The sequence below is a fragment of the Physcomitrium patens genome, chromosome 21 (assembly GCF_059467195.1).
Source record: "Physcomitrium patens ecotype Gransden chromosome 21, ASM5946719v1, whole genome shotgun sequence".
In the NCBI taxonomy this organism is placed as follows: Eukaryota; Viridiplantae; Streptophyta; class Bryopsida; order Funariales; family Funariaceae; genus Physcomitrium; species Physcomitrium patens.
In genome coordinates this window covers 7,841,167-7,853,896 of record NC_143430.1, presented here as the reverse complement: position 1 = coordinate 7,853,896, position 12,730 = coordinate 7,841,167, and the positions used below count along the sequence as shown (strand labels likewise).

Below are 12,730 nucleotides of genomic sequence, written 5' to 3'. Positions count from 1 at the left end.
ACTAATTCTATCACAATTTTCTCTAATGCCACTACAACTTGCCATCAATCATAAACCATCACAATTTTTGCTAATGCCACCATCAGTTGTCCTAAACTTACATTATACACTACAATGCATTTTATAGAACATTGCTACTACACACTATAATGGATAAAGTACACATTTTTTATAGATATATATTTTGGTGTTCCATAAAATGCATTGTGTTGTGCAACACAAGTTTAGGTTTGCTTGTGGTGGCATTAGCAACATCCTTAATTTAAGTTATCTTATAAATATCTCTTAGAGTTTATTTTTTACTATATAATAAGTTATATATATATATATATATATATATAAATAAATATTTTTAGACACAATTAATACATAAGATTATTTTTTATTTTAAAGATTATAAACAACATGATTATTTAATATATAGACTTTTTTATACATCAACAAACTATATATGTATAACTTTTTTAAATGTCACCTTTTTATTGTAAATAAGTGGTTAATTTTTTTATATCAAGTTATGATTATATATATATATATATATATATATATATATATAATAAAATTTTAGGATATCCTCAAAAATATTTGTGTTAGCTTATTTTATTATTTCTTTTTATGTTACAAAAACATACATATTTGTTGAAGATTGTTAATATTTTTATTATAAAATCAGAATTATATTCTTGAAAAATAATTATTAAGATTACCCAAAAAATACATATTTTACCAAAGTAAAAAATAAATTAAAATTCCAATATAAAAAAAATAGATAAGATATCTGTTATTATATTAGATTTATAGTCAATGCTAAAGAATTGCAATTTGTAAAGTAAGTACCTTTATCTTTCTTCTCCTATTGTATTTTATAAAATTTGATTGCATTTATTATTGTATATATTCTTTGAAACTTTTTTATAAGTACTTCATTTACAATAATATAAGAAGAAAAAATTTCAATGTATTAATAAAATATTTACATAATATTTTATATCTTCTAAACATCTTTAAAAATTTATAAAAATATTTTTTATTTAATTTTTAATATTTTAATTATATATATAATATTATATTATAATTAATAAAAATTTAAAAATATTTAAAATAATACCATATGTCATTAATCATTGGATTATGGCCACTTAGAAATAATCTTAGTCTTAGTCTTAGCCTACAATCAATTTGCACGTTCATTCAAAGTGCATTGAATCTTTCAAATTACTTACTCAAGAAGTAATTAGAATCTTCTTTCTACTTGAAAATTAAGATTTTTACAATGCACACTTTAATCAAGAAGTAATTAAAATCTTCTTTTTACTTGAAATTTGAGCTTTTCACAATGCACACTTTATTCAAGAAGTAATTAAGACTTAATATGATTCATAATCCAGGTGGGCAATCTTATTTTATATGGTATAAAATTCATATATAGATACACATACATACTTATATACATACTTATTTAAGTTTATTTTTTTATTAATTAATTTTAAATAGATTTTGTTTTCAAGAACAAAAACTTGAAGAATTAAAATAAAGATATGAATAAGAAAGTATGTATATTCAAGAAAAAATTGAAATGGTTATTGCAAAAGATAAGAAAAATATAGACTCATGAGATAAAACTAAAAGCAAGAAAAGAATTGATATGAGAGAGAAATGCCTCATTCTTGCTTCCAAATTTACTATCCAACTAAAAGTTACATAAAAATGTTCTATTGAATCTCTAATAAGTGTACAACTTGTGGAACATGTGTTTAACTTACAAGACAATTTTTCTATATGTATGCCAAATGGCCAACTTGAACCACAAGTGACCAATATATGCAATACATGGCTAAAATATTGGCCAAGTTTTTAACCTATCAATCTCTTATAAATACATATAAAGTCAAATCAATGTCTATAAAGCTTCTAAGAGGCTTATTTATATAAAATATTTAAATTTTTTTACTTTTATCAAACTTATTATATCTTGCCATCTATTCAAGAAAAAACATATTATTTTTGAAGGTCTTCATTTATATTACATTATCTTGAATGTTGTGACAATCTCAATGTCTTGTCCAATAACTCAATAAATAATAGTTTCTAAGTCAAAGCTCCTTGTTGTTAATTCTCCATCTCTTTAATGCTACAAATACAAAAGAAATAAGAAATAAAGATAGAAGAAAGAATACAATATTCATTGAACTTATTTTGCTTTATAACAAAGATTTTTCTAATTCTTCATTTTAATTTAAAAAATAGTATTGATAAAAAGAATCAATAATAAAAATAATTATTATTGATAAAAATAACTTTTGATAAATCTTGTTATTTTATTGGTTGATAAATAATCTTGGATTCAAGTCTTGACAAAGATACGCTTTAATGGGCTTAGTGATGATTTAAAATATATTTCTACTTAAAATACTTGAAATTCTTATAGTCTATATAAAAATTTACTTCACTAGAAGCACCTTCCAAATATTAGGACTATTTTTATAATAAATCCATAATTACAAGAAGTTTTTTCTTATAGATCTTGTAATTAATCCTGGTTATTAAAGTATTTCTTGAATGAAAAATTATTAGGTGAAGTTTTTTATTTACTCCTATTTGTAACAACACTATACTCAAAGCAAAGTTTGATGCATATGTTTTCTAAAAAAGATCTTAAAAAAATCAATCCAATACAAAATAGATTTTATTATAAAATATATCTTTAAAGCTTCAAATATTGTTTCTAAAATAAGACTAGATTAATTCAATAACCGAAGATCCTTCAAATCCAAAATAACATAAGGCCTCTTCACAAAATAGGACAAAAAAAACTAGAAAAAAATTGAATGGAACTAAATAGAATAAGTCAAAATGGAACTAAATATGAAAGACAAAATTGAGCAAATAGAAACAAAACAAAAAAAAACTAAATAGAAAGATGTAGAACCAAATTTTACTTACAGAAAGAGTCCGAAGCCATATCTGACCAGATGCCCCAAAAGGTCCTAGCAAGTCATGTTTATACCTTGTCCTACCACCCTGAACCTTCTAGAATGTTCCTAGATGCTAGATCCTATCTAGACAACCACCTTAAATTCTTTTCTTAGAAGGTTCTATGATCGGTCCTTTTTAGATAATTGCCTTAAGCCTTTTCTAGAAGATTCTATGATAGGCTCCACCTAAATAACTGCCTAAAATCTTTTCTAGAATGTTCCACGATGGGTCCTATTTAGTCCACCATACCTAACCTCAATTCTAGAAACTTCTATGGTTCAAACATGTAAATAAAACTACAACTTGAAAAAAAAAATCTTATTAAAGATTTGATAGTAATTAATAAATTTTAATATATATATATATATATATATATATATATATATATATCTTCTAATCTATGATAGTCTAAAATTTCTTAGAATCCATTATAAGGACATCATTTGAAATGATGCATCCTAAGAAGTCAACTTGAATTGTGTAAAATATATAGTTCTCCATCTTGACAAATAGTCTTGTATTTATAAGTTTTTGTAACATATAATAAATATGAAGTTCATAATTTTTTATATTCTTAAATTAAATTAAAATATTATTTAAATAAATAAATAAAATAGAAATCATCCAAAAAATCTCAAATAAAATTATTAATTAGATCTTAAAAAATAGCTAATATATTTGTAAATCCAAAAAGTATGACAATAAATTTGAAATTTCCATACATCTTCCAATTATCTTTAATATGTACCAAGTTATATGCTCTTTATAGATCTATTTTAATATATATATTTTTCTTAATTTAATTGATCAAGGAATTCAAATATTAAAGATAGATAATACATATTCTTCATAATCATCTTGTTGAATCCTTAATAATTCACAAATATTTGCATTTATCTCTTTTTATTTCTTTAGAAATAAGATAGGAACTCTTGCTAGAAATTTTAAATGATATATAAAGTTTTTAGCCAAATTTTTATCAATATATTCTTTGAATATAGCAAATTTATTTTTTATGATAAGATAAATATTATATCAAATAGCTATTGAATTCTTTCTTAAAGATTAATTGAGCAATCATAATCACAATATTTTGGTAAAATATTTATATATATTTTTTTCAAAAATATCTTCTTAATCTTTCTACTAGATTGGAATGTCGCTTAAAGTCTTTCTATCATAAGAAATGGATGTAGCATAAATAACAAAAAATAATTCTTCTTTTGAAGTATGTATGAAAGTTTTTTTAATTACTTATAAAAATTTCCTTATATTAAATTTATAACATCTATTTAGATAATAAAAGTCTAGATTATATTATCAAAAAATTAGGATTATAAAAAATCGATTTTATTCAAAGATTATAGTTCTTTAGTTATTATAAACCTAAAATGAGTGGAATGGAGGGAGATTTAATAACATTAAATATTATTAAGCTATTATTTTGATTTATCATTACGTTTATAGGAATTGTTTTATAGGTAATAATTATTAAAGACAAAAATGACTATTTATGACTTCCACATGCATAGGCTTAAATTTTTTTATTAAATAATTTTTTAATTTTTTAATAAAGTCTTTAGCTATAAAACAAGCTAAAACTTCTAAATCTAATAATTTAGAGGCTTTTTAATTTTTTGGTCCTAAACAAAAATCTATTGTAAAATAAAGTAAGAGATCAAAAGAAAAAATATGACTTTTATTTGATATTGTACAAGATTTCAACTACATTATCACTATTATAGTCAAACAAATTTTTTTTTTTTAAAACATTGTTTTCTTTTGCAACCATACTCTTCATTTTGTGATTGCATTCTTTCTTTGGATAAAGTTAAGTAATGTACTTAGATTCTCCACAATATTAGTATAATCTTTTTTCACAATTTCAAATCTTTTTTTGCTCATTGAAAAGTTTAAAACGTATTATATCAATTTGCATGAATTTTTGCCTTATTGAATTAGTTTCTAAAAACTTTTGAATTATTTTTACGAATTGAATTATGCTTCTCTAACCAAATCTTTGTTCTTGGTATCTTTTAAAAAGTTAATTGTTGCATACAATGGCTTAAATAATAAATAATTTTAATAAATCTATTTTTAGAATTTTTAATAATAAAATTTTGATATAATTTTTAATATGTATCAAAATTGATTGATAAAGATTTTATTATTCTAATCCACATTATAAATAAAGTTTTAAAATTCAACACCATAAATGGTAGCTAATTGTAATCTTTGTTGTAAAGATTGGAATTTTGTCTCTACTAGCATTTCTTAATCTCTTTCTGCAAATATAGCTATAAACACTTCAAGAATGAATTTAGATTGTGCAAAAGTTGTGAATTCTTTTTCATCAAAGATACTAACTAAAAGAAAGCACTTTCAGATAAAAATATAATTATAAATCCAACTTCAATAAATCCATTAAGATATTAAAATAAAGATTTTTTTGTTATAAAATCCAAACTGCATTATTTTTTAGTGTAGATATAAGACCTTATTGTTGATTTCTTTTTATTAGGGTAGGAGTAATACTTTTATGGTTTACATTAATAATATGTAAAATTTTTATTCTAAGAGTGTTGATAAGCTTATAAATTTCTAAAATAGTTGCAAATTTGTAGTCACTTCCATCAAGTGTAGCATTTATAACTTTTTTTCTATCTTCTATATAAGAAATAATTTTAATAAAATCACAAATCAAATTTAAAAAGAAAAAAAATAATCTACAACTAATATCAAATGATTTTTTTTTTTAAATTGAATAGTTTGCTCTTTTTATAAAAAGAATCAATGTTAGAAAACAAAAAAAATTAGTATAAAAGATAATAGTATACAACCTTTAAAAATCAATTAAAAAAATGGATTGATTTACTTATTTTTTTAAAAAAAGCAACAACAACAACACCAATAATAAATTAAAAATCTTGTCAAAGTATTAAAAATAAATATTTAAAGAATTAAAATATAAATATAAATAAAAAATCATGTATATTCAATAAAAAAATTAAAATAGCTATTATCAAGAATAAGAAGGATATTAACTCTTGAGATTAAATTAAAAGCAAGAAAAGAATTGACAAGAATGAGAAAGTCCTCATTCTTGCCTCTATGTATATTATGTAACTAGGAGCTATGTGGTGATGTTCTATAGGACTTTTAACACATATCCAACTTATGAAATACATATTTAACTTATAAGGGAAGTTTTCTATATGTGTACTATATGATCAACTTGTACTATAAGTTACCAATATGTGTGATATTTGATCAACTTATAAGCTAAGTTTTTAATCTATCAATTATTTACAAATACATATAAAGTCAAATTCACATCTATGAAGCTTCTAAGAAATAATTCCACATAATATTATCAAATTTACATATTTTTACTCATTTCTATATAATTCTTCTTATTTAAGTAATTATAAGTGTCAATTATGTTTGTGACATTTTTAACCATAAAAATTCTAAACAAAATTTTATACATTATTTTAATTGAACATGTTATTGATTTAAATTATTTGATTTGATTTTTATAGAAGAAATTATCATTAAACATTAAAAAATCATTCAATTCTTTTTTATTAGAAAAATAATAATAAGAAATTACATAGTATACAAATTGGACATAGTATTATAAATTGATAATATTAAATCAGTTCAAATTTATTTATTTAATAAGTTTGATAATTTTAATTAATTTTTAATGTAACATCAAAGAATTTTAATATATTAATAAGAAATTTTAAATATATATATATATATATATACATATATATATATATATTAGAATTTTTAAACATGAATTTATTACTAAGTTTCAGAAACTCTTTGAAGTTAACCAACAACTAAAAAATATAATGACTCTTAATAATTTATATACAACTTATTTTTACTTGTTATTTTTTTCAAATAAAATTCTAATTAATCTTATAAATCAAATTAAAAAGCATATTATACACATCATTTTAAGATTATATATATATATATATATATATATATATATATTAAAATATTTTATAATCACTTAAAAATCCAAAATGTAATAAAAGACTTGAAGAAAAAAATTAATGTAATGATTTTTCTTTTATAATATATATTTTTAATTATTAAAAAAGAACCTTTCATTTTGTCTCTTTTTATTTTTAAAAACTTTCAATATGTTAAAATTTCAATTGCTCATGCCTATTAGTACAAATAAGCTTGTAATGGTTATGATATTTAAAGAATTCAAATAATTTTCACATAATGTGGCATCCAATGCCAAATCACATCGGATGTATATGATTTAGTTTGGATTTAGTGGTTTTTCAATCCATTTAGTTTTTTCCATTAGTTGGCTTGTTAATGTCAACTAAGATTTGAATACTTAGGTAGAAAAACCCCCTTGATTTGACATTCTTGTTAAGTCAAGACTTATAAGTGGTTTTTAAGAGAGAAGAAGCTTCTTATAAGGGATTTATTGGTGGTAATTTAGCCATTTAGTAAAGCTTTAGAATTTTCTTCTACTCACACTTACACTATTGGATTCTCCTCTAATGGTTTGAGAGATAGCTTGACTTATTGGTATTTAAATTTATCATCTTTCTTTAAAAGTATGTTGGTTGTGCATTTATATTTAGTTTACATACTTTGTGATTGGCTTGTAGCACTTGATATGTTGTGTGTGACAATTGTTGTTTACATGAAATGATAAACATTACAATGAATTGATTCTTATTAAATAATAATATTATTAATAATATCTTTGGCTTTTAAATTTAAGCATTTAATTTTTTTTCTTTTTGAAACTAAGATAAATATTTCTATATAACTAAGAAAATAAAATAAGAAAATGAAATATAAATCATCAATTTTCTGAAACCACATCATTGAAATAAAAAGTTGTAGAGTTTCCAAACTATTTGTCTCACTATATCAAAATTAATTACACAAGAAATTTTTATTTTTTATATTAAATTAATATATGATTCAATTCAAAATAATTTCTAAAATATTGTAAATCTGTCTACAAAAGCTTTACCAAGGAGTTTTTTCCCACTTTTTAAATGGCAATCTTATGAAGATGGACATACTTATAACCACTCTTTGGCAAACAATAGTTACAAACACTTGCTATCAATGATGACACTTTATAATTGATGTGGGGGACCTCAACGTCCATTAATACTTGATCCCTTCGCCTCAAAAAAAGTTGCAATTCCATTGTCAAGCCCAAGGTCTACTTGTTTACTTGTTTAGTGCTTATAATAGTAGCATTAGGACCTCTTGCAATAATAGCTCACAATAGTTCCTGGTTAGCACTGTGCACTGGAGCGTGGTAGTGCCGTGCTGTAGATGAGCTGAAATGTTGTGTGGTCGTATTCAAAGTCTCTTTCAATAGACTCTTTAGTGGTACCCCATTCGGCACGTAATTGTCAACCAGCTCCCGGTTAGTGGACATGCTGATCACATTTCTCCGGTGCTTGATATTTTGATGACGCAGACTCACACAATGGACGATGTGACGTAATGCAAAACATCAAGGGGCAGAGTTGGATCCGAAGTTTCCAGCTTCATAGACAATCAACCATAAAATCCGCATGTTCTTAACCTAACAAGTGCAAGTGATCAAATTGATGAACACCTAAGACAAAAATGGACCTGAATGACGTATTCATAATCAGTTTAATGGTTCCACAAAATACAATGTAGCAAACAACGCGAGTCTAACGGAATAAACTCACACTGTGACCTGATAATACCGCAATCTCCGCCGTCGTATTTTTCATAATACAAAGAAACTGCGTTACTCTTCTAGATAGACTAACTAGACTACAGAAAATTGTCCAGCTGCTAAGAATCTGCGGCTCTATGGAAAAGAATGTTCAGAGCCTTTGAATAAGCACGCTCTCAGAATTTGCACAATTGTGCACAAGAGCAAAGAAAAAACTCAGATGTCTTACATCCACGCCTCCATACTACGCCAATGTTGAGAAGAAAAGAATCCAATAGTTGTTAAGACAACTCCCATTACCCCAGGGCATGCCTCTGCCTAAGGTTGCCATTCGCCTGAGGTTCATCGTCCCTGAGGCCGCTAGATACAGACCCCTGCCCTGCAGACATGTCATCTAATTCCCTGTGCCTAATTCTATCAGTCCCATTGGTGCGAACGGCATTGTTGTTCATTGCTGAAGCTGCTCCTTGTGTGCCTTCATCAGCAAGCTTCTTAAGTAGAGTCATTACAGTGGGCAGCAACTTTGTTGATACGGAAATCAAACCGGGAACAAATCCATGCTCAAACTCTCGGGTGATGTCTAACTGAACCCAAACAGCCTTACCCACCAAGTAGGCGATAAAGATTAGCACGAGGTAGAAAGGATTTCGAAGAAGAGCCATAAATTCGTTGAATCCAAGTACACCCATCGCCATGAGGGCCCATGGTGGAGGTAACCATGACTTGTTTCGCTTCGCAGCCTCTTGGGCAGCCATCGCCTGACTAATTGTGTACTCTGTTTCAGCTTGAAATTGCCTCCAAATACTCTTGCACTGCACGGGGGTGATCAAGGTATCGTTGGAAGATACTCCCGGCCACATAGCTACAGATAGTGCATGCAATGCTGAGGACTGGCCTCTGACAATGGCGGTGTTGTTTCCCGACACAGTTCTGGATATTGTCCTTTGAAGAGCCGTCTCTGGTTGGTCTCCCAACAACGGTTTAAGAGAAGACTCAATTGAATCACTTTTTTGAGAGTCCTCATCCAATCTAATTGCAGCCAATACTGAAAGAAGCTTCAAGGAGGAAGACCTTGCATCTCGTGTGATAGCACGAACGTCATGCTCTTCTCCCCATATTCTAGGCATGTTATCTGCTTCGTGTCCGAACACATTAATAAACCTTTGCTTCATCCGAATTATAGCTTGAGAAGCTTCTTCTTTGCTCTTCTTCTCCACAACACCCCGTCCAAATTTCGATAAAAAATCGCGCATCTTCGTCTCCTCCTCTTTAGATGGCTCAAAGCCAACAATTGCGTCTGATAATCTGGATGTAGCATCTTTAACTTCAGCCTCCATTAGCCTGCTTATGGCTGACCATGTATCAGGAGCTGCAGCGTCCAAGAGCGATGCTGTAGGTTCATCAAGAGCAGCTTCCAACTTATTTTCGAACATAGAAACCACTTCAGCGAGCTTCTCCTTTCGTTTAGTCTGAGCGTGTGTATCGATGTCACGTAACAGCTTCTCCTTCGCCTTAGAAGAGTCCCATCCTGAGCGAGCAACTTCCGCATCTGAGAATACCAAGCCCATCGTTAACATCAACGCCAGATTAGAATTCACATAAAGATTGCTTTTGATTCTCGACAAAGTCTACTGAGCAACAGCATCGCCGTATTCTCAAAGAATAACGAATTAACATCAGTTCTCAGATTCAATTACCCTACGGTCATACTTTGTATAAAATGCAACTTGGTACCTCACGTGGTTCTCTAATGAAACTATTTTTTCGATAAAAGTACATAAATGCAGGATGATGACTACCGATTCAAGGAGTACCAAAAACTAGCAGAACAATGCCCCAAAATTGAGTCTGAACAAATCTGCAACTACATGACCCTCGTTAACTATAACCTGTACATTATCCATGTAAGACACAGATCACGAAAACTATTAGAGACAGTAAACTAGGAAATAAAACCGCAGCATTGGACTTTTTCCTTCATCCATATTCTATAGATTTCCAATTGCTTGACTTCTCAAGAAACGAGAACTTAAAAGCTAAGGTCTTTTCAAAATACCTTAAACCCCTAACGTTCATCAATAACGAAAAAAATCCCAAAATACACAAGATCTGACTCGAAAATATTTTTCCGTTGTCAGTATTGATTACAAACTTCACCATGATCACTGCAAGTAAGCAAACAAGTCATTTCCCAAAAGAAAAACGAAAAGAATGGGGAATGCCATTATGCAAACCGTACGCACCGGCACATCCACGTTCAAACTCGAGCAAAGCTGCTTTTGAGCACCACCGCACAATGTTAGCGAATCCCTCGTCGGAATGAGATTCAAGATTAGTATCCAAACTCATCTTAAAGGAGTTCAGAACTTTCGCCCGGTGATGGCCTATCACTAGCTGATACGAAGGTTGCACAACATCCAAGATCCTCGACGTCAAGAAGTTCTGCTTGGACGTCCTCACGCCTTCATCAAAGAAGGCAGCTTCCATGTTATATGCTTGCAAAAACTTCTCCACCACATCGTTCACAAACTTCCCAAACCCTACCACCACATCGTTCTTTGCTTTCTCTTCCAGACTGCGCCATTCCTCATCATCAAGCAAACCTTTCAATTTCTCATGCGCAATTTCTTCACACCTCACGGTGGCCACCATCACCTTATGCGCCGGTAAATCCAGATCCTTGTTTTCTTTGATTACGCGCCATATCTCTTGCGTGCTAAACGGAAAGCCCGTCGCAGGCACCACGCCCCTCCGATCGCCCGCCAACCCTCCAGGAGCTATCGAGTTTTGAAACCGTTCACGCAGCTCTGCCACCTGCAGCTTGAACTGCTCCTCCTTCTCCTCATAATTCGCTAAGGAGGTGACCTGTAAGTTGAAAAACTCACTCAACGGCGTATGCTGGTGATTCGCTGGCTTGGGGACCGTATCCCAGATTTTCTGAATGTCCTCTCGCAAGATCGGCTCCAAGGTCTCGATCGGCGTCCTTGTCTTATCACGGATCACAAATAGCAACGTTGTCTTCCGCGGCGTGAACAAACGCAACATAACCTGAAACACAGTTTTCAACAACGGCTTGTTCGCAGCTTGCTCGCGACCGATGTCGTGACACCACATGTTGATCAGCACAACGTCAGACACAGCCAACGCAAATAACGAGCTCTGCTTCTCAAATGCGGTATCATCTTCGCCCCTCTCCCGCCCATCCGTCCCCTCCAAATCCATCACCAAAGTGCACGGATCTATCCCATCCGCCCTTGCTAACCACACTCCCTGTGTCGTCTGGCTTCGCCCTTTGAACGCATCCATCTCAACGAAGCTCGTATTAAACAAATGATTCAGCAGCGTACTCTTCCCGGAGCTCTGCGGCCCCATGATCGCCACCACCGCATAGGACAGTCCGCATTCTGCCAGCTTCACGCTCTTAACGAATGCATCCAGCCCTGCAGTATTAAAACCGCCCTTGCCATCCACCAGCTGCAGTGTGGGCGTCTTCCCTACGGAGTCTGCCATGGTCGCACCTCCAAACTTCAAAGCTTCAAATTTTCAAAAACTCACCACAGGCCTTCTCTTCTACGCCTCCACACGCAAAACCCTCCTACCTTCAACAAATATCTATTCCACGATTCCCTAAAATTCTCTCAATGGCCGTCATGAAGCTCCTGCACACCACTCAGAACGGGATCAAGAGCAGGACAGCATTCAAGCTTATGCTCACACTTCTGAGAATAGTTTGTAGCTCCAACGCAACAAGCTACCGTCATCCATCACGAACTAACCCTATTCGAACAGAAACCCATCAGCAATACCAAAAAGGAAAAGATCGTGACGAAAAAGTCTCACGACTCATGAAAGCCAACAGAAAAGTTGGTGATTGCGGACGGTGATTAGAATTTCGACATCTCGGAGAGCCCACTTAAGTCGCTTGCTTGCCTACACCTGATCTCGCTGCCCTCCATTCCTGGCGATGGAAATCGGATCGTGTTCGCTGTTCCTTTCCTTCACTTGGGTTGCCATTGACGGGCTTTGTTGGAGCTA

The 12,730-nt window shown here is 30.2% G+C and overlaps 1 protein-coding gene across 1 annotated transcript; it reads right to left on the bottom strand.

Moving 5' to 3' along the window:
* Nucleotides 1–8,617: 8,617 nt before the first annotated feature.
* On the bottom strand, nt 8,618–12,445 carry LOC112274358 (protein ROOT HAIR DEFECTIVE 3). The gene is made up of 2 exons (XM_024503791.2): nt 10,939–12,445; nt 8,618–10,244 (listed from the first exon to the last, which is right to left on the bottom strand). Exons 1-2 carry the CDS (start codon nt 12,203–12,205, stop codon nt 8,992–8,994), a joined length of 2,520 nt encoding a protein of 839 aa, XP_024359559.1. The 5' UTR covers nt 12,206–12,445; the 3' UTR covers nt 8,618–8,991.
* Nucleotides 12,446–12,730: the final 285 nt, after the last annotated feature.

Excerpts from the sequence above, each read along its gene's own strand:
- LOC112274358 (XM_024503791.2), bottom strand. The coding sequence starts at position 12,205 with ATGGCAGACTCCGTAGGGAAGACGCCCACACTGCAGCTGGTGGATGGC. Across the intron at positions 10,245-10,938 it reads GTTTGAACGTGGATGTGCCG|ATGCGGAAGTTGCTCGCTCA; the intron begins GTGCGTACGGTT and ends TGGTATTCTCAG.